Source organism: Cyclopterus lumpus, chromosome 23 (genome assembly GCF_009769545.1).
Source record: "Cyclopterus lumpus isolate fCycLum1 chromosome 23, fCycLum1.pri, whole genome shotgun sequence".
Classification (NCBI taxonomy): Eukaryota; Metazoa; Chordata; class Actinopteri; order Perciformes; family Cyclopteridae; genus Cyclopterus; species Cyclopterus lumpus.
Window position 1 is genome coordinate 11,780,819 of NC_046988.1, and position 22,345 is coordinate 11,803,163.

Consider the following 22,345-nt stretch of genomic DNA (forward strand, 5'->3'; position numbering starts at 1 on the left):
GATAAACTGGTTTGATCCCCCATTGTCATACTTTAATCTGTTCAAATAAAATCGTATTGACATGTCGTCAGACTGGAATGTGTTTCACAGAAGTCTCCTGTAGTAAAAGCATATGCATATATATATTTCAAAATATCTTCTATAAACTTTTTTTCCCTCTCTTTTCTAAAAACTCCATTGCACACAAAATGACAAAACAGGATTTTCATAAATTGCTGGTGCACACAAGTTATTTACTTATTTATACTCTTGATCGTATGGTATCGGTGATTTCTGAGCAGGAAGCGCCGACGTCCAATAGCGTTTATATATTTACTCCTGAAAAACCCGGAGCATCGTTTCTTTAGAGGGTCCAGATCAGACTGATATTAAAGTGAATTATTGATGTTCTATACAGTTGTCTCCAATCCTTTATTGATTTCCCGTATGATTCAAAAGGGAGGAGACACTGGCAGTTATATGGTTGACGCTTCCAGACAGGCGCCATGTAGGCTGCACAACACGACCTCCGTCAAATGTCTCCTCCGTTATGAATACTACTGAAAAACTGGATTTTCTTCATACATTTTGTTTAAAGACAGCTAGAAGAGATCGAATAAGGCATGACCTAGTGTTTTATTTACAGTATTTATATATCCTCTCTCTTTAAATGTGCAATTCTGCTTTTTTTTTTGATAATCCCAAGTTGTCACCGATTTAAAAATTACACTTATTCACAAAACAAAAAGCCACAAAAACCATAACACAGGCCTGTTCTGAATAATGCACTTCCCACACACGAAACAATAAAAGAACGATGTCAAAATGAGCCCCGTCACGTGTCAATATTTAAAGATGATGGACGTTCTCTGACCGGGATGAAAACAAGTTTGCTTTCCCCTTCGCTACCAAATAACTCTGTTCAGTTTGGCTTGACGGTGGCGCCAGATGAAAAGCCATGCAGTTATGGATCTGCAAGTCAAAATGGGTTTATGCTCTGGAGAGTAACATCTCACTTCGTGTGGTAACAACGTTTCATTTAGAGGCGACAGAAGACGCATCGTTAATACACATCGCCCCCCTGCAGACATCGAGCGGACATCGTCTATCATCGCTTCTCTTCTCGTGCACCAGATGTCTGACAAGAGTGCCGTGTTCTGCTTTTTGTCGTTTCCCTTTTTTAAAGTTTGTATACACGTGTACACGTAAACTGCACAAAATGGTTAAATTGATACTTAAATAACCCCTGCTTGAAATGGTATGAAAAAATGAAGAAAAGAAGAAGCTTCCCGCACAGAAACAAAGAGGTGTTTTTTTGTGGCTCGGCCAACAGGCCGCCAACACCTCTTACCATCTTCCTGCTCTTTTTCTTCAGTCTCATATTTGTCTCTTGACTATTTCGTCATCCTGCAGATGTAAGCAGTGCAGCCGCGGGCTTTCCAAACAGTCCCGTGAGAGGAGATTCGAGGGACGGCAGTAAAAGGTGGCGGCGGTCGTGGAGCTGAAAAGAAGAAACGGCGGTTCATTCACAGGCCAACTTGCTGTCGAAGCTCGACAGGCCGATGGCGAAGGCCTGGAGAGCGCACATGGGGTAGTTGTAGTCCAGAGTGAAGATGTCTTCAGCCACTCGGCCAAACTGCATGACGATGTAGTCAGCTAGAGGTTTCGGGGGTTTGGTGGGTGTGGGGGGGGGGGGGGGGGGGGGGGGGGGGGGGTTAAAACAATGGCAGCATGTGTTAATCATCACTGTACGCCTGAAAAATGTGTGGGGCACAAAAGAGTGAACAGCGGGGGGATGTGGGGGAGATACTCACGGTCGTTGTCGTGGACTATTTGGAAGTTTTTGACGGACGCTTGAGTGACGCGGCCGTGGAAGTTCAGCACGTACGACTGGGTGTCGTCGTTCCACACGGGGGCCTTGTTGTGCAACTCGATCAGGTTGTCCAGGGAGTGATTCTGCCACCTGCTCAGGAGGCTCTCCTGCTCCTGAAACACAAACCACGCACACCACGTTTAACGCACTCCGCGCCCCCTTTTTGTTCGGAATGGGGAACGATTCCCGGGGGAGCGCCATGACTCACGCTCTGAGGCCTCACGGCGACTCTTTCGAAGGTCATGTTCATGCCGGGGATGATCACGGTCATCTTGCGTGGTCCTTTGAACCCCAGCACGTTGGTCTCCTGCCAAATGGAACAGAGAGCGTCACAAATTTGACGTCGGCGAGCTCGCGCGGTTCCGTTTCCCCCCTCCCCCACCCCCCCGTCGTTCACTCACATAGCAGACGGCAGCCACTTCCTGTCGCGTGTTGCTCTCCTCCAGCAGCGTCCCGGGGTTTTTGTAGGGATTGGTGCCGCTGTCATACACTGTGAATTTGGTGCCCATGAGATTGGACCTGATAGAAGACACAATAAAATGTTTACTCCGCGTCACTTTAGTCCACTCGCCTCTTTAACATCCGAGTCGTGTGTAGTGGCGAAAGAAAGTCATCTTAAAACCCACCGAACATAACCACTGTGAGGTCTAGTTTCATACTTTCTACACAGTTTAATTAACAGCGACTACTCGGAGACTCGGCGGCAGCCGTTTGTAACAGACATGGGGGATCGGGTCATTTGTGTCCAATCGGCACAAAATGTAGTCTGCTAGCTTTTTACCTAATTAATTAGGGAAAATACCAGCCCTGCAGTGCATACGTGTAGATTTGCATAAATAGGTTCTTAACATGGCCTTCGTACAGATCAATTAGGAGACGGATTCCTGAACAGACTTCACGACCAGCGGATGGATTAATTAGTCGTTTAGCTTTCGGAAAATTGTGCAGCCCAAACGAACCGTATTAACTGGGCGAGTTTGTTTCCAGCGAACCGAACCGGTTATGTGTGAAAGCACCCTTTCGATGTCCAATGCCGGGATGCCATCAGCAAAAAGACCTTCACGGGGGTCAAAGTAGAAAGTGTGCTTTCTGTACCTCAGTTTTCCGATGAAGCTCTCTCCCTCTCGCGACAGATCCGTGGCATCCACCGAAATAAGGTAGTTGGAAGTCTTGCTCTTCTTTCTCTTCCTTCCTGCCAGCAGAAAGACCTAGAGCAAGAAAAAAAAAAGACAAATGTGTTACCAGCATGCTCTCCTCCTCATCTTCTCGTTGAATATGTAACTCTTTTAAAAAATTAAATCAGGTTTCGTATATGTCTTTAAATTGATTTATTTGCCCAATACGGCAGCACACTCACCCTCTTGCCATCCTCTCTCTCCATGTGCATGAAGTAGGTGGGGTAGAGGCCGCGGTCCATCCCCTTCTTGTCCCGGGTGATTCGGCATTTGACGGTGACGCCGCGTGGAGCCGGACGCAAGACAAACTCCTCCGGATCGACCACGTCGATCAGTGAGCCCTCTGCTGTGGGCGATCCGGCGGTCACCAGCTCCTGGGTACATGAACCCTTTTTAGTTTAGATTTAGCATTTGGGGGTCGGGGTTAGTCTTCGTGTTGGCGGGTGCTACTCACTGGAATGTCCTTGCCACTGGCGGCAGAGGCGGGTCTGGTGTTGCCGGCGTTGGGGGACAGAGAACGTGAACGTTCATCCTCCACGTCGTCCTCGCGCTCGCTGTCTTCATCGAAGTTCATGCTGCCGGACAGACCTGGTGAGACAGAAGGCCTTTATCATTTTCACAAAAATACACACAAGACAGAAGTGGAAAATAAATCCTGGAAGCTCTGTGCATATTTCCAAGTAAAAAAAAAAAAAAGAAAGAAAAGAAAAGAATCTCAAAGACTTCCCAGGGGTGTTCTTTAGTTTTCATACAAACTTATCCCCAAGATGGATTTCGCTGTTATTTCTTTGGTTCTTCTAAGGTCTTTGATATATGAAAACTCATTTAGAAATGATGCAATACTTGTGCAACGGTTGAAGCAAAAGTAGTGCATTATTTCAGTTGAAATATATATTTCTCAGAAATATTAAGCAGGGTATTTCTTTTACTCAGGGGAGACTTATTTAATCTCTTTAACAGCAAAAGAGGAAAATGAATAAAGCATCCAACTAATATTGTTTACACTTGGGGCCACTTGGAAAAATGTTGTATATATAGTTTCTTCCAATAATTAAAAATATTGTTTGTTTTTTTTCCTTCATTCCTTTTACTGCACAAGATACATTTATTTATTTTACTTTTAGCTGTTGTTGTTGTGCCGTTTCCAGAGAGGTGCAGAGACAAAAACACACACATGTGACCAAAGCACCAAAAAACAGGGCTCTGCTCAGCTCTCACCCCGACCCCAAAGGTCACATTTGGTGCGTCGGCCTCAATACCCGTCACAAACAAGCCATCTTTTACAAAGCCAGGCGACATCAATGTGACGGGACGCACCGCTCGCGCCTCGTGAGCAGACGGCAGTCCCGCAGATGTAAAAGGAGCCTCGGCTCACCGCGGGCCGGGCCAGGCTGCTCGAGACATCGGTCTCGTCAGTGATAATTGGATTCATCAGCCGGGACGCGACTCTTGGCTGCAGCCGTGGCACCGTTTTCATGTGCCGTCAGAAGATGGCAGCGGTCCACTGGTATGGAAAGATCTCAGTGAGTGGGGAGGACTTGAGTCACCAGAGCTTTGAAATGTTTAATAAGAATTGCCAGAAACTGATGATGATGATAATAATAATAATGGGGTTTGTTTGCACAAGTTTCCAAACATATAGCTTTGAATTGATTGGATGGTAAACGCCTGCTTCTTGACACACAAGAGCATTTTCTCCACTTCTTCCCTCCACCTGGACCAACATGCCACGGGCCGGGTGACAGACAACACAGCCAAGCACAATATTTATGTTGACGGGATACGCAGCTAGAGACAGCAAGGCAAACGTTAGCTTGCCTCTAACTGGTGACACCGGGGCGCCGATGAAAACGCCAATGGCTCATGCAATCAACCATCTGGAAATGTCAGAGAGGATTAACCAACAACCTACTAAATAACCCCCCCCCCCCCAAAAAAGACACTAATTTCCGTGATCATCAACACGCAGGTGGGCAAAAATGAAGTGATCAAATATGAGCGTACCACAACTTTTTTTCTTGTCTCTCTGAGGGGTTTGGGGGGGTGTTATGCAAGGGACAAGAGAGCCAAAAATACCTTCTGCAAATCCTTAGGACATATTCGTACAATAAACTGGGCTGGCATTATGGCGTTAGCAGTGAGGCCCTGCATTATTGAGACGAACAATGACATTTGCCACCGTGGCACCACGTCTCCCTGAAGCCCAGGAATATAAAATATATATATAATAAGAGCAGCTTTTGGTCATTTGGTCACCTTCGGATTCGGCTGTGCAGTTATGCAAACACTGCCGACACTCGTGGAGCTGCTCTGAACCTCGACTTTGTGGTTTTAGGACGACGAAACGTCGTCTTTGCTCCACGGTAGCAGGTGGATCGGAAAAGAACACGACCCACCCGGGCAAGATTTGAATGCGTCCATCCGTCAACTTTATAAAAACACTGCCAGCCGGCTGGTGAGTGTGGCCGTATCTATAATGATGACATAGATGAGCACTGCAGTGTGAACAATGCCCCGGACTATTATTAAATGACCCATTTCTCACTGCGTCGCCACCAATCGCACCACTGTCTGCATGTTCTGCTGTTCCGTGCTGCGGCGGCGGAGTGCTTCAAATTCTCGGGGATGTCGAGACGCCCCGACGACGGCCGCTAATCCGGAGTGACTGAGAACGAGTGGATTGTGAAGCGGCGCCGGGGGACTCCAGAGTCGGCGAGGAAGGCGAATAATTAAGCATGAAACCAAATGATAAAAGTCAATCAAAGGAATTAGAAGTGTTTTAATGGGAATTTAGTGCCTCACTAATCCTTCAGTAAAGTACATTTAAATGATTTTCAAGCCGTAAATGTAACGTAATCAATTACGCAACGTTCTCTCTCTCATGGAGCTCTCTCATTTTATTCCTGCCCAATATACGTTATTTACTTTGATTCCCCGACCGGCCCGGTGAGCAGAAGGAGTTTTTTGATTATGCCTCATTAATGCACATTATATGACTATATTTTGTCAAAGTGCATTTGACTACCAACCGAGTCCAAATGAGGGGAGAGAGTTATTGTGGCACTAATTCCTTCCTGATTGGTCACAGACAGCAGGTGACAGGGTAAAAAAAAAAAAGGAAAGGAAAACCACAAACTGGCTTGTTTGTCTCCAGGAAAATGGAGGAGGTGTATTTTCTCTTGAAAAGCCAAATAGGGATTAAGCTCTGCCAGGACTCACCTTGTTTCTGCAGTAATTCATGGATATCTGTCTTGGGTTCTATCAGCGTCTCAGTGTCTCCGTCTCTCTCAGGCTCCTCGGCAACAGGGGACCGGGACTGAGGCTGTGACTGGAACTGGGTCTGGGACTGGAACTGGGTCTGGGACTGGGACTGGGACTGGGACTGGGACTGGGACTGGGACTGGCACTGGCTCACTGACAGGATTTTTATTCCCAGATCAGGGGCTTCTGAGCCCAAGAAAGCTGCTGGGCCATCAATACCTGCAGAAGGGGAGACCAGTCAGTTGTTACCTCAGGTCTCATGTTAGTGCTTAAATAAAAAAAAAAACTGTTGGTTTCTTTTGCATTTATGCTGCGTTTCAAAAACACATCGTTCTCAATCTGTTCGTACAAACACGAATGTGGCACATCGAGGCCACATTGTTATGCAGAGAGGACGGATATCCCTCGTGTGCTGTGCAGAAACGATGCGACGTTATATTCCCTCACCGTCCATGGCGACATCGTTGGTGATACTGACTTGAGACTCCACCAGAGGGGCCTGCTCCTCCCCCCGCCGCGTCCTGGAGCGCCGGGGCCGAGCCTCCGTGTTGGGCTGCACCATCAGAGGTTCCTGTCGCTTCCTCCGCTGCTTCTGCTCGAGCAGTGCCCTCTGAAAACCATGTGCACGCATTAATACATAAGGTTTCTATTAAATGTGACAAGGGGGTTGACAGGGTTTAGCCAAGCTGGAGAGCATGGAGTCAATGAGCTGAGGGTAATCACATTAGTATGCATGATGAGTTCCAACCTGTGCCCATCACTAGGTATTAAAAATGGAGAAACGGATAATATCAAACATGAGGACACTTTAAAAAGATTCAGGCGAATTTTTATCAAAGAACAGCTGAGGCCGATGGGTATTTTGGGGTTTTATTGGACAAGCGAAAATGTTGACATTCTGGTGGCAGATGATTAAAAAAGGCACCTAAGATATTTAACTTTGGAACATAGTGTTGCGACCTGAATATGTTACATAATGGAAAAAGCAGCCTTTCGTGGTATAGAAAACTTGAATTGCTTTATTCACACAATGGGTAGTGATGGAACAGACTGCCTGGGCGATGCCACGGCTCAGTACAGGTGATGTGAACACAGGAGGACTCGCACAACAGAAACGCTACCCTTAAGGGGAGGAGCCAATAGATGATGGCAAGAAAATAAAGGCATAATAGAAGCCGACAATGCATGAATACGTCGGAGTGCACCGAACGGGTTCACTGAATAGCCGAAATAATGAGTGCTGCCATAGTCCCATTTGGTGGTGTGCTGTATTTTTCTGTGTTAAAGAATGGCCGACATTCCATCCCATGTGGTTTTATAGAAATGGGGGCGGGTCTCTCAGGATCCAGGCGTGTCACCATCATTTCCTCCATCATTTTAACGTTATCGACGTGTCGTACGCTACATGGATGCATATTTAAGGATGTTAAGTCCATTGCTGTTTTAAAAAGGGTGTACTTGCATTATTATGCTTTTCTATTATCGTAATAAATTGACAATATCGTTTATTGCGATAATCATGCGACGGATATTGTCAAACTAAAAGCAGTTTCCAACAAAACGTGATCAATGACAGGTTTGTTTTTGTTTTCCTCAACTGGTATTGACGACACCGCATTAGTACATGCTGGAGGTGGCAGCTATACATCATATAGTGATTTGTGATTAATTTCTTCACGCTGTGGCCACTGCCCACAAGCCCCAGTCTCACATAAGGATTACATAAGCATATTAATTGGCGCGTCGAGTGCACAAAAGGTCCTGTTTAGTGCGCTTACAGAGACCAGGAGGCCTCGTCTCATTTTTGCCGGATCAAAAAGCTTCCAGAACTCATCCGTCAGGGAGAATATGTCTCCAATAAATCTGTCTCACTGTTTCTGAACAACCACAACAACATCTGCCACCACTGTTATGACACGGTTAAATGTGAAGAGTTGACCTCGCCAGCACCATAAAAAAAAAAAAACATCTCCACAAGTGCAAAGAGGCATGGAACATACAGTATAAGAGGGACACAGATATAAGTAATAATAGCAATATGAATTGTACTGAATGCATTTGTTATTTGATGTGTGATAAGAGATTTGTTATCATTTCAAAAGCCTTTGCTTTAAGAGGATTTGCATGCTCGCTATATGGCTATAAATAAAAGCGACAAATGAATTAAACATACAGCAAGATTATCATAATGGACGTCATTACTGTTGTGGAAACATAGCCAATTTTCAAAATGCATAACTATGGTGTGGGGGGGTGTGCACACAAAAGACTGCTGATGGTGAAGTTGTATGTGTATGTAAGAATAAATGAATATTTACACTGGAGCCCCTCTTTTTATTGCTGCTTTCAAATGAAACCATCAATGTAAACATGTCTTCACGATGCTCTTGAATTGAGTCTTATTTTCTACATTCGGTCGACGTGATTCTGCCTTTTGACAAGATAGTGACTTTTTTAACGAATTGAAATCGGATTGATGAGACGGCAGAAAACAAGACGATCCGTCACGCACTCTGGACTAATTCTTCACACAATCGAAGTCCGACCGGCTTGTGGAGCCCTCCCTTCTCGTGGCTATTTCAAGCCAGTCGATTGTAATATTGCATTCTTTTGTCAAGACTCTGCACTTGGCATTTTGAGACCAGGATGTGACTTCATTCAGGCTCCAACAGTCTTTCCTGTATCAGCCAAAACATGAGGTAAAGTAGACTAAACTATAACTCTGATTGGAGGAGACAGACTGCACATTGATTGCTGGGTGTCCGACTCTTTCCTATCTCTACCAGAAACAGCCCCACACCTCATAAATAAAAAAAAAAGATATATCCGTAACAGAAACATTAGAAATTACTAACCCGGTCCATTGACGTCCTGAACGAGTGCGAGCCAAAGTCAACCGAATCTTTATAGAACAAACATTACGAGTCCCGCTTGTCTTGAGGTCAGATGAAAAGCACGTTCTCCCCCAAACAGCAGCGCTCCTGCTGGCCACGACACGGTCTCCCCCGTCCCCTCGTTCCTCCTCTGGAACTGGAGTTTGACAGCCGATGAACCAACAGGCTCCTCTGGACTATGTGCTCCTCCGGCTCTCAGGGCAACTGAGCGCCAGCATGTGTGCGAGTGCGTTTGTGAGAGTGTACGCGTTGCTGACTGAATCAGCCGTCATTAGTGCTCCAGCAGGGGGGGGGGGGGGGGGGGGTGCGCGCGCTAACAGTGAGATACAGTGCTCCTGGAGTCATTGTCTGAATGGTTTTCATTCTACTATTTTAAATGGGGAGGGGGGGGGGGACAGAAGAAGGACAGATTTAACTTTTATTTAATATTTACCGATTTCCCCATAAGATCATGTGTGTTTGTCATAAGTTACATAAGAACAAAAGACTGAAGGCTCAACTGAAAGTGTGCAGCATAACTGAGGCACAGTGCAATCATGACACACACAAACACACACACAGACACACACACACACACACACACACTCTTTGAACTCCCCAATCTGGCCCTCCCGCTCCTTTCTGCCTAATGTGTGCGATAGTGCAGAACGGCTTCCAGCTTAAATCAAAGCTCTGCACCGCGGCTTTTCGGCGAGGTTTGGGATAAAGAGTCTTATAGAGACTCGCTCTTGAATGAAAAGACAACAAATATGTGACAGAAGAAGGGTTATGTGAGGTAATGGGTGGAGAAGAGGAAACTATTCAGCCTCGGGAGTAAGTAAGCTTTAAAATTCCAAGTGACTCGGCAGGTGAAAAACAAGAGATCTCCGAGCCGTCGGGTTTATCGCTACCTGCCGGCTGGTGGCACCAAAAGTGGCAGAAGCTGAGTCATCTCAGAGTCACTTTTAATTCCCCCGGTTTCATGCTGAATCTTGCCAGGTTGGCTCTCAAAAACATCAACTATGTGTGAGTTGGAAGGCTCCATCAGGCTGAAGGTGCAGCAAAACAGCTAGAAACCAGACCAGGTTTTCTTTGAAAAAGGGACGCACTGATCCCCGATACCGATACCTGGCTTTGGCCGATGCTGGCTGCATGTCTCCCGGTGTGGAAGTGACTGAGATTATTCTTTTAAGTGTATAACGCAATATCGGGCGTGACTTAAAATATATTGTAATAAAAGGAGTCGAGAAATCAAAGTCTTGATACTAGGAAACCAAAACAAAGTGTGTGCTTGAGAATGAAGTTCGGCTTCCTACCTGTTTCTCCAGCTTCTGTTGCATAAGACTGGCGCTGTCATCTTCGATGCCACTGCAGAGGAAAAAAGAAGAAGAAACCTTTCTGATAAAGAATTCAAGATTTCACACACGCTAACCTCTGAATGGATCTACACTTGAAATCAGATGTCCCACATCAAACCAGTAGAGGCCACCACTGCTGTTGCACACTGGGGCAATAAAGGCGTCATTAAGGCTGGCGTGGTCTTGAATTAAAAAACAAACAATTTTTTTTAAAGTGTTTTAAAAGTGTAATAAAACCAAAAATAATGACAAATCTTCAGGTCAAAAAGCTTCTGAGCGTGTTGGTGAAACATGGCGTGACTCATTCTCTGAAAGGGACAGTAGGGGTGGGAGAGAGAGAAGAAAGCAAGGAAAAGAAAGCAGAAGAAGAACAAAAAGAAAGGACAACGCTCCAGCTGAGAGGATGCCTTGAAGTCTGGGTCCTCTGGGAATTCACCCTGGACACCTATCTAAAGGGACCGAGTCCGTGTTGCTTAGCTACCGTGAGGAGAGAGAAGGGCAACAGCAGGAGTCTGTACCGTCGGAGTCCAGAGACCTACAGGACCCGACCTCTCTGTCGAACGCACACTCATGTGGGCTGATGTAATTAGGGAGGTCATTTGTCATTACTTTCATCTTTTCCTGTCGGTTAAATAAAAAAATAACACCCCATGTTCTGCTGGGCTGAAATGAGGTTTTCTTTTTAGAGAAAAGGATTAAGGAATTAATCTGACTCACTCGTCTCCCCCCCCCCCCGCTCTATTTATATGTCCCTCAGTCGCATTACATCTGTCACACAGCAGCTCTAGTGTGTGTAGGTGATGACACACTCGACTTAAAAAAAGGACCTCAAGCCCAATGCTGGCTGACATCATCACTCATCACTGCGGGACGGTCGCCGGATGTCAAGCGGTGACGAGTTCCCGAAACCCATTTATTTGAACACTCCACTTTTCACAGCACGTAGCGCACACAGCCCCGATCTGTCAAACACGGGTGACCTGGCGCCAGCCGTGTCGTGTGGCGTGTAAATCCCTCTCCAAATGTCGAGGCCATAATGGCACCTGAGAAACAAGTGCTGTTCACACGGGGAAAGGAATAGAGGATGGAGGGGTGATAGTCGTTTTTAATTACACACACACACACACACACACACACACACAGGACTGCCGTTTAGGATGGGTGGGGGAAAGATGTATGTGTGTGTGCGTGTGAAGGTTGGCAGAAGGCCCTACAGGTCGCTGCATGAGTTGTGGACGTCTGTGGATTAGGATTGAACCACATAATGGTGACTTTCAATTTCCCATTGCGTGTTGCCCTAAGTAACGCTGCCACAATGTACAGTCTGATCAAAGGCTGAAGACACAACCTCCATCAGAGAGTTTCCCTGACGTTTCCAACCTCAAACCCAGTGTGCGCTTTACCCAGGAGGCAATGTTGTTACCAAAAAGAGTGCGATTAAAAATGTTTATGTTGGCTTCGAAATAGTCAAATGGTTTTCGACTATAGTTTCCCCGCACAAAAGGTGTAGCCACAATAGAGCAATCATAAATGGCGAAAGAGTCTCAGCAGCATCTTTGACAGGAAGCAGTTGGTCGGCCATGTGACCAAAGAGGACGAAACTAATTGGGTTTCCGCAAAAAAAAAAAAAAAGCCCTTTAAAAAAATAAAATAAAAAAGAAAGGAATTCGCCATCCGGTAACTTGGTAGTTCGGGACACAGATCGTGAGAAGAAAGCGTGTGTGTTTGTGTGTTCTCTAAATACCTTGCCGTCGAGCTAGAGAAGCTGGCAGAGCTCGAGGGTCTTCGGGGGACGGACGGCGGCGATTTAGCCCCAAGGCAGCAGCCGGACGGGACATGTGGAGAGAGATATTTAAAGGGAGACGGAAACAAGATCAAAAACTAACAGGAGGTTATGCTTTCAGAGGACAGGAATGATCTGAGGAAGTCAAACCAACTGATCATTAAGACAGAGGACAGCTGAAGAGCAGGTGCGACATAACATGAAGGACGACATCCTTCAGAGTATTATCATAAATACTTCAATCTGTTGGGGGTGGAGAGAATGTCCTCTACTGCAAATGTTTTTGGAAAACACACACACACACACACACTTCCAGAGTGCCTCATCACAGCTGTGAGTGATCAATGTTTCATTACTCCGTCACAGCTTGGGTGACAAGAGAAGGACAGGCCCCCCGTTGTCCCCTCCTTGTGTGTCAGACGATGGTCGCCATGGAGACTTCAGCTCCGTCAACAGCGCACCTCCACCATCATTGATTAAAGGCCTGCAGCCAGTTATTGGGCTTCACTGTAATTGGAAGTCTTAGCAGTGTACGGTAAAGATGTACAGACCGACAGAGGGAGGGGTCCGCCAGGGCATCTAATTACTGCCGGGCTGCACATGAAAATCTAAATATTTATTCAGGGAGGTGTATGTGAGGCAAATGTGCAATATAATACCATAGTAAATATGGTTTTATTGCTGTAAATAATGACATTGTAATAACTCTCTATCACACCACCTGTTGATTGAGGGGTTAGGGGAGGACAAGTTGACAATATCAAGGATATCCCAACAGAAATGTGCACACCACTAACCAGAGTGATGTTGTTCGTTTTAATTGAAAAGCCTTTTGCCAATTCAAAAAGAGAATTTGAAAGTTGAATGAGCATAACGTAATGTCCACCACGGGCAATTCAGCTCCCGTCTCCGAGAGGACACAGAATTAATGGAGGACGGATAAGAGTAGATGCTTGACTCCCTGTGGAGAGTTTACATGGCTCACTTATTTTACATAAGTGAGCCATGATCTGGAACCCTCCGAGTAGAACCACGTCCACTAGAAAGAGGCAAATCCACAAAGAAAGATTTGGGGCCTCAGAGATAATAGAGCTAATGGTATAGCACATGCACGTCTTTCCCTTTTTTGTTTCTATGCCTGTGGAAAAGTATAAATGTTGCATGTGCACCAAGAACACAGTGGGTAGAACAATGGCTGAGATGGAAAAAGAGACGCGAGAGAAACCGTATTCGGGATTCAATATCCCCCGTCTGTCGGTTGCTGTTGCCGTTTCTGGACCTGAAGACTGTAAAAAAAAGATGGCGTGACGTGTGATGCAATCACTGCTGCCGTGATCACCGGAAAGTCTGAGTGAGACGCCCGATCTTTGTGTTTGTACTGCAATTTTTTTTTTTTTTGCAATGTGGCTCTTTTGCATAGAAAGAGGGCAGTTTTGCACCAACTATGTGCATATTACCTCATTTGAATATGTGCAACCAGCACAGGAGCACCCGAGGCGCAGTTAGGGGTGCAGATCAGCCTACTGGGTGCTTTTGAAATTATTTTGTTTACAACTGAGCGAGCGTGAAACAGGAGCTTATCCTTCTGCTCGGTACTTCCTAACTCCTTGTAAAGCACAAATGGTGAGTTCTTACCCATCTCAAATAACTAAAAGCTAACATGGCTGTAAAAAAGAAAAGAAAAAAAGAGAGCTTGACATATTAGGTTTATTTACGATCACTAATAAAGGACGCACTGCCATGACATCAGAATCTAGACGTCGCTGAGCCCTGACACCAACAACGTTGAAGAGGGCACATTGAACAGTCACAGCGATTTCAGCTGTTCCAGCAATCAGTTGGATGGATATTCTGAGCACATCCTTAGTTACACGAGTGTTCCAATCAAACAGCCGACAGCATGCAGAGAAGAAAAAGAAAGAAAAACAGCTTGGACACGCAAATCGCCAACTCTGGTTACAGCCAGTAACCAGAGTTACTGCCTGAATAATAATACAGTCACGGCCTGAATAAGTAATGACATGGTGGCAGAAACATGAGCGAGAGGCACATCTTTGACTGCAGGTCAGCCATTCAGCTGGCCAGAGGGGACGCAGCGGCCACTGAAAGATACATGAGAGAGGCGCTGATCTCTGGTCAGTGCTGGCACAGGTCCACTGTGCAATTCTCAATCCTGCAAAGTCAATACAGCTTGGAGGACTGAAGGAAAACATGTGTTGGTCCGTGTGTGTGTGTGTGGGTGCGTGTTAGTGAAGGAGCCAGTTGCCCTGCTGGAACAAATAAAACATAAGTCTTGAGAGAGCACACAAGGAAGGCTATTTTCAGACAACCGCCTCTGTGATACAAAGAGCAGAACCTATGTGTGTGTGTCTGTGTGTGTGTGCCTGTACCCAGCTACCTGTATGACCAGCGGCTGTAGACGGGCTGACCTCCCCCATTCTTTAAAGCGTCCATGGATGCAGCTGCAGGAATGCTTATCCAGGGCTCTCTCCTCTCACAGCCACTCTTCAATCACAGCAGTGCTCAGAGTTACTGTGCGGTCCCACCTAACGGTAAGTAAGCCCCGCAGGCAACCAAGATCACTGACAAAGAGTAGCTATGTCCCACCCAGGGGAGTGACAGCTACCCGCGCTGAGGCTTTGAGCGGGTTGTCATGACTTCACACCTCGGGCAACTCACAAGGGTTCAACCGGGGGAAAGGTATGAAAGTGACGGGCCTTAAACAACCTGGATTTTCTATGAATTTCATCAAAGTGATACAAGCAGGATTGACACGATGAGTGCAGCGGTTAAGCAGTTTGAGCCTGTTTACATTTGATATTTAAACGTCACGCCTTCCCCAGATGGCTGGATACGTTTCCAAAATAAAATCAATTTGACGGCTTGCCGTCCCCTGAGTTCTCTTGTTTTACTGCCCGGCTAATTTCCAGTAACTTTCTGGAAGTCACTATACGTATGAGCCACCGCTCATATCCTTCTGACTCATACTGGTCCATCAAACCATAGGTGCACAGTCTGTCTGGCTTCTCACTTACATGCAATAGTGGGAATTTATTAAGCTTTAAATAGCTTAAATTTCTTCTCAAACATTATTGCCGCGTCAACAATACTGGATCACTCCATGTTCAACTGTCAGCATATGAGTAAGAAGTGCCAGTCGCTGTTCCTCATATTAATTATTGAAAAAGCACACGCTGTATTAAAAAGCTAACTCAATAGGCTAAAAACTTGTAGATTACCCTTTCTAAAAACAGACATGGTGTGGGGACCTTAATCCAGTTGCTAGGAAACCAGAGCCTCCCAATCGTTTTATTCTGAGCCTATTTGCAAGAGCAGGAGGAGGAAGAACGCACGGCGAAAAATGAAAAATGTGTTTGTGTTCGTTTGTCCTGAGAGACGGCTGTGAAATGGCATACAAGTCAACTGATGACAAGCGGGGGAATCATTCACCACGGGGAGTAATTATTGAGCTCAAAACAAAAGGATGGAAAAAAAAGCTACAAGAGTTGATTATGATACCTCTTCCCTTGGGGACCTCGAGGGAAACACTCTCCTCGACAGCGATGCCTCACTTTGTTTGGGCAACTTCATTCAGTCCGTTTAGTGTTTGGCAATTCTAATCGCCTCGTGGTGGAAGAAGCCCCTTGGAACTGATCGGAACGTCACGCAGACACGCCAACTCATCGCGAACACGCAGCAAGAACTGTGTCTTCAGTGAAATGTATGCCGTGCTGAAGCATTCAACCAGAACAAAATGAGTCCATTACAAATACCAGGGATGTTTTGTCAGTGTCTCATCAGCGATTGAGCAACAGAGTGGATTACTCTAGGTCAGCTGGGCCGTATGTGTTCGGAATCCACTGGACAACCGCAGTGAATCGCAACTCAACCACAAGCCACGGTGTCGTTAGAAAGGTCAAGCGCCACAATGATGGGGTTACAATGGGCCCCATCATTAATTTTCAGACATTGATTCCTCTTGGGGAACCAACACATTATACGTGCCAACTGTGCTGACAATTCCTGCAAACTACTGATGCATGTTCTGCATGTTAGTCGCTTTATAACATTTGTGATCTTCCTGACCTTGTTCTATACTGTATTCTGTTAAGACATCAGACCCACTCTGTAGGATATTCAGGACAGTAATAATGGATGCCTGTGTTATACTGATGGTACTCAGTGATACATATGTAACTGCAACAGATGCATTGCCAAGAAAACGCCCCACTTGAGGTTGAGAGCCATGGCGGACTTGGCTTCCGTTGTCAACAACAACAACCTGGAAATCATTGCATTTTAGCTGATCTTCTAGGCTGACAGGCCATCTTACAGAGTTCTCAATTTCTCATTTTGGTTGTGCGTGTTTTACCCGCTAATCATCGCAATGATAAAGCAACAAGCGAACAGAAAACTGTATCGGCAACTCACTTTCAACATTACACTCATGCTAGCAGTCCCTCCAGTACAACACTCATGCTAGCAGTCCCTCCAACATTACACTCATGCTAGCAGTCCATCCAACACTACACTCATGCTAGCAGTCCCTCCAACACTACACTCATGCTAGCAGTCCATCCAACACTACACTCATGCTAGCAGTCCCTCCAACACTACACTCATTCATGCTAGCAGTCCCTCCAACATTACACTCATGCTAGCAGTCCCTCCAACATTACACTCATGCTAGCAGTCCCTCCAACACTACACTCATGCTAGCAGTCCCTCCAACACTACAATCATGCTAGCAGCCCCTCCAACATTACACTCATGCTAACAGTCCCTCCAACATTACACTAATGCTAGCAGTCCCTCCAACACTACACTCATGCTAGCAGTCCCTCCAACATTACACTAATGCTAGCAGTCCCTCCAACACTACAATCATGCTAGCAGCCCCTCCAACACTACACTCATGCTAGCAGTCCCTCCAACATTACACTCATGCTAGCAGTCCCTCCAACACTACACTCATGCTAGCAGTCCCTCCAACACTACACTCATGCTAGCAGTCCCTCCAACATTACACTCATGCTAGCAGTCCCTCCAACACTACACTCATGCTTGCAGTCCCTCCAACATTACACTAATGCTAGCAGTCCCTCCAACATTACACTCATGCTAGCAGTCCCTCCAACACTACACTCATGCTAGCAGTCCCTCCAACATTACACTAATGCTAGCAGTCCCTCCAACATTACACTCATGCTAGCAGTCCCTCCAACACTACAATCATGCTAGCAGCCCCTCCAACATTACACTCATGCTAGCAGTCCCTCCAACACTACAATCATGCTAGCAGTCCCTCCAACACTACAATCATGCTAGCAGCCCCTCCAACATTACACTCATGCTAGCAGTCCCTCCAACACTACAATCATGCTAGCAGTCCCTCCAACACTACAATCATGCTAGCAGTCCCTCCAACATTACACTCATGCTAGCAGTCCCTCCAACACTACAATCATGCTAGCAGTCCCTCCAACACTACAATCATGCTAGCAGTCCCTCCAACACTACACTCATGCTCGCAGTCCCTCCAACATTACACTAATGTTCGCAGTCCCTCCAACACTACACTCATGCTCGCAGTCCCTCCAACATAGCACTTGCGATGCTGTTACAAAAACTGCCACTCCTCAGCTCTGTAGGCAGGCTCTGGTATATGTGAGAGCTTCACTCTAAAATCCTTGTGCTTTGGAAAAAGAAATATGCACTCACTCAGGGCTACGAGGAGTAACAGTAATACTAAAAGTGATCAATACATGTATACAAGATAAATTAAAAGCAACAAGGCTTCAACTGCCTTTGAAGGTTGATCATTACAAATGCAGAGTCAGCCATCTGTGAACTTTATAACACAAACTGCCTGGGTTCGTGGAGCCGATGAGCAGAGTGCATCACAGCGTGTGAGCTCATAAGGAGAGAGTCCATTTCTGTGTCTCACATTTCGAAGCTGACACAGTTACAAAGCCAAGAGTTTCCCTTTTGTAAATAGACATCTGGGGGAAACGATGAACAGGGTGGAAGCTAGTCATTTTCTTTTTACCAAGAATATACCACGGACGCAGCGAGCAACGTACTTGCTTGCAGTGTAATACGCATTTCAAAATCACTGTAACTGCAATACATTTTAAAAATAGTTTTGCATTATGCGTCTGTGCCTTGAATGCCACTCCAAATAATCAGACTGGGAATGTAACAGGAAAGGATGAGAGGTACTTTGATCTCTCTCGCTCTCTCGCTCTCTCTCGCGCTCTCTCTCTCTCTCTCTCTCTCTCTCTCCCTCTCGCTCTCTCTCTCTCTCTCTCTCTCTCTCTCTCTCTCTCCCTCTCTTTCTCTCGCTCTCTGCTGTTATGTGAGTCTGACAATTGCTATGAAGCTTTCTGCTTCATGTTTACAACGGATCCCTCCTGTTACTTTCAAATGTATAATAAACAAAAATCCCCGTTTTGCAGTCACAGACTGTCCTACTTTCTTACTTAGTTATCAATGTATTATGTCAACAACTTCACTTTGCTCGTGAGGACGTGCAACGTTACTGCTTCTCAGGAGCTCTTGTTGACACAGGGGAGACGGAGGCTGCAGAAAGGCATGCTCCAACACGACACGCACACTTTTGTTGCCCTTAATACCCTCTTGCTTCACCGGATTGAGAGCTGATTCACCGTCTGTGATGCATAACACTTGATACATTGGCAATTGAACAGAGAAACGCTGCATTCCAACTCTCGTCTTCCACGAGAGCAATGACACATTCCATAACGCAACGCTACATATTGAGGGGAGCTGTTTTTGTTGTTGTTCTTTCTTTTTGTGTTACATTGTAACGACGGAAATACCGCAGGAATGTGCCAATCAAAATATTACGTCACTAATAATGGATGAATCCGTTTCCTTTTTCTTACATTTTTAAATAAGATAAGTTCGCTCACTCCAAAATGTGTCCCATCCGTACTGGCGAGCAGACATGTTGTTTTACCAGCGAGCAAACCTCGACACTCATTAGAGCACTTATTAACGTTAACGTTAATGTAGCCGACGGGTTCTTTGATTTGCTTTTCCATTTGTTCAGCTGTGACGTTAAGCAATTTGTGAAGAGATGTGTGTGTGTGTGTGTGTGTGTGTGTGTGTGTGTGTGTGTGTGCTGTGAGACTTCGACCGTTAGCTCGCTCACTTTAGCTTGACGCGACAATGAGTAACACGCATCGTCAAAACGAGAGAAACCTAATTTTTTTTCTGTCGGCTGTGTTTTTAATCCACCATCTGCGAGACGTTACAGCTAGCTTGTTGCCATCAGAAGCTAGCGTTAGCTGCCTTTATATAAAATAAAAGAAAGTTGTTGGCGAACAGTCAAGTTTTTACGGGGAGAAAAAAAAGACAACGGTCACGACACCGGCTAGCTTCTTGTGCCAAAGTTGGCCAAACGGAACAAGTACAACACACCGTACGAAGCGACGAATCTTTTATTTTGTTACCTTACGCTGTAGTAACTCATGTTTATCCACGGTTGCTAAGGAAGGTCCTCGTGCGCCAGAGCACTCTTTTGTGGACGCGGTAGAGGAGAGCTCTGTTACTCGGTCCTTAGTTACCGAGCACGCTAAGAACGGGCGTTCCTATTGGTCCGCCGATTCCTACGTCGATATTGATTGGCGGATATTCTGGAAAAGGATGGAGAGAGCTGACCAACGTTGAGGGGCCGTTCATACATTTCCTTTTACCTTGAAATGTTATCGGTTTGATTCAAAAGGAGCAAAACGGGAATGAAAAGAAAACACAATACAATTAAATACAATTATTATTATTTATTTCACTATCCCTGCCATCATATTACTAATTGTAGCCAAAGTCTTAAGAAATAATACACATTTAGTTTGCCCTTTGGGACACATATACATTTATTCCATGTACTTTACATTTGAAAGAGAAAAAAAAAATAGGTTATAAATTACACAGCATTGCTCACAATCACCAACAACAGTGTTCAAACGTTCTTTCAGCACCACCCTTTGTTTTATTACACCAGTGACTCAAGCTTTCATGACACTGACTACATGAGTGTGTCTGCTCGATATAGTCCATATACACAATACCCTTTACCACACTTCTGCCATTAAAATGTAGGTGTAAGAATATTGTAAATGTAAATACAAGGACCGCCTCTAATTTGCAACATCATCTATAACAGTACAGTATAATTGGGATGAGGCAAGATCATTTCTCACTCATGGAAAACACTTGCAATTATTATACTGCTGTAATTATAGCAATGTTAATTGGTCCATCACTTGATTTGATTCTTTCAATGATAAAAATCAGGGTTGCGAAGTGGGTGTTGGTGAGAGTTATTTCATAACGTCCTTGGCTTGTTATAATGACGTTCAATCAAAGCGAACAGTCAATGAACTGAAATGTGATCATGACTTTAAACTGCAGCAGTACCATTCAGTGCAATACAATTAAAATTGTTGATAGAGAGAATTCCGGTCACAAAAGTGTTCGATGAATAATCGGGGACATTCTCTGCTGACATTGCCTAATTATATTCTTACACAATCTCAACATCAGCTGTTAATTAGAGCATCTGAATCAGAGAGATGGCCCCTCTCTTTTAACAACATCATCAAACCCCTCCTCCTCCTCCATGTCACCTTCACCCCGTAATCCTGCTCTGGTGTGTCAGCCACTAATATGTCAGGTGGCTGATTACATGGTGGTGTACATGGCTGAGGCGGTAGCAATTGTAGAGTGGTGAAGGGGGGACATCTACTCCCTCCTTGAGTTAGTTTTGGAGTGTCCACATCAGGTGGTGGACTGACACTGCTGACCTCAGTGGCGCAGAACTCATTGGAGGCAGGTGTTGATACACCATCTGCTGAAATTCTGCATTTCTCAGTCACTTGAATAGATGGAGTTTTAGGCTGCTCCGAACATCTGCTGGAGGATGCAGCGCCATTAGGAAATCTCTCCACATTCCCTTTTGTGATTGAGGTTGTCTGTTTCTTTGGTGTGTCAGAGTACTGTGCACTTGAAACCATCCTCATGATTCGGCATGATCCCCGTGGCCGATTTCCTGTGTCAGACACAACAGTGGACTCAGTAGATTTCTTTGCGCGTGTGCTCTTCGGTTGATGAGATTGGTCTCTTGACCTTGTCTGAAATGATAACGAGGGGAATGTGCACACACTCTTCTTTCTGGACAGCTGACTGCAACTGTCAAGGATGCTTGTGGCAGAGGGGCATTTTCTCCTCCCTCGTCTCACCGGCAGCGCAGTTGCAACTGAAGGGTCGAATTGTGGTCGTACCTGAAAGAGAACAGTAAAAGGAACATCTGAATTAAACTTGTGTTAAAATAAGCATTATTCTGTGAAATGAATGCACAGGAAGCTCTTAGGTTTATCTGCAGACCGTTCAAGCTAGAACACAGAGTGATATACTGGAGGAAAAAAGAGACAACAAAAAGTGTTTAAAAAAAAAAATGAATAACTTACCCAAGAATTAAGAGCTGAGCTGTTCTGTGTCTCTGTAAAAAACTCTTTGGGGTTGAGTGCTGCTCGGACTTCAGGCACATTTTGGAGTCTGGCTCCACACACAGGGTGCTCCAGGAACAGCAGGGGAGGCTTCTCAGTCTTTAAGGCTTTACGGGGCATTAATAGAAATCATCCCTGAAAACCCAGTGGAATGAAAGCATCACCACGCCAATGTTCAATTCACGTTGTACTGCTGCCAGATGCCAGATTACTGTTCCGATGTCAACAGCCAGCTGTATACCTTTTGGACGTTTTCACTCGCAGCTACTGGCCCGCCACTGTTTCACCAAAATGCAATACTTCGCGCGAGACATAGCCATTATAACAAACAATGAATGCGTGTAGAAAACGTTAATTATTCCTTTGTCGTTGTCTACTTTGAACTTCTTTTGTTTTCCGTCTCCTCGTTACTTATTATTTCCCGGTTTCCAAACCACCGACGCCTCTGATTGGTGCCAGCTCGGGCTTGCTTGGCTGCTATTGGTACGTTTTTTATACCACGTGACCAACGAA

The 22,345-nt window shown here is 45.4% G+C and overlaps 2 protein-coding genes across 4 annotated transcripts; both read right to left on the reverse strand.

The window, feature by feature from the left end:
• Positions 1-392: 392 nt before the first annotated feature.
• Positions 393-19,890, reverse strand: zmp:0000000711 (tubby-related protein 3). Of its 3 annotated transcripts, XM_034526261.1 has the most exons (13): positions 19,781-19,844; positions 14,701-14,807; positions 12,264-12,302; positions 10,478-10,529; positions 6,736-6,898; positions 6,247-6,507; positions 3,482-3,615; positions 3,210-3,401; positions 2,948-3,060; positions 2,254-2,371; positions 2,061-2,159; positions 1,794-1,965; positions 1,364-1,635 (listed from the first exon to the last, which is right to left on the reverse strand). In XM_034526261.1, exons 2-13 carry the CDS (start codon positions 14,754-14,756, stop codon positions 1,502-1,504), a joined length of 1,533 nt encoding a protein of 510 aa, XP_034382152.1. In that variant the 5' UTR covers positions 14,757-14,807; positions 19,781-19,844; the 3' UTR covers positions 1,364-1,501. The 3 variants fall into 3 exon arrangements, with proteins under 3 accessions (XP_034382153.1, XP_034382152.1, XP_034382154.1); XM_034526262.1 differs by lacking the exon at positions 14,701-14,807 and having other exon boundaries at positions 393-1,635; positions 19,781-19,890; XM_034526263.1 differs by lacking the exons at positions 12,264-12,302; positions 14,701-14,807 and having other exon boundaries at positions 19,781-19,881.
• A 237-nt stretch (positions 19,891-20,127) lies between these two features.
• rhno1 (RAD9-HUS1-RAD1 interacting nuclear orphan 1) lies at positions 20,128-22,280 on the reverse strand. Its single transcript, XM_034526195.1, has 2 exons — positions 21,794-22,280; positions 20,128-21,607 (listed from the first exon to the last, which is right to left on the reverse strand). Exons 1-2 carry the CDS (start codon positions 21,950-21,952, stop codon positions 20,867-20,869), a joined length of 900 nt encoding a protein of 299 aa, XP_034382086.1. The 5' UTR covers positions 21,953-22,280; the 3' UTR covers positions 20,128-20,866.
• Positions 22,281-22,345: the final 65 nt, after the last annotated feature.

What these genes read in the sequence shown, in the direction of transcription:
- zmp:0000000711 (XM_034526261.1), bottom strand. Translation starts at nt 14,756, where the DNA reads ATGGACGCTTTAAAGAATGGGGGAGGTCAGCCCGTCTACAGCCGCTGG. An exon ending in TACAGCCGCTGGTCATACAG is followed by an intron (nt 12,303 to 14,700) that starts GTAGCTGGGTAC and finishes CGTCCCCCGAAG; the next exon opens with ACCCTCGAGCTCTGCCAGCT. An exon ending in TGAATTACTGCAGAAACAAG is followed by an intron (nt 3,616 to 6,246) that starts GTGAGTCCTGGC and finishes CTGTCTCACCAG; the next exon opens with GTCTGTCCGGCAGCATGAAC.
- rhno1 (XM_034526195.1), bottom strand. Translation starts at nt 21,952, where the DNA reads ATGCCCCGTAAAGCCTTAAAGACTGAGAAGCCTCCCCTGCTGTTCCTG. An exon ending in GCTCAGCTCTTAATTCTTGG is followed by an intron (nt 21,608 to 21,793) that starts GTAAGTTATTCA and finishes GTTCTCTTTCAG; the next exon opens with GTACGACCACAATTCGACCC.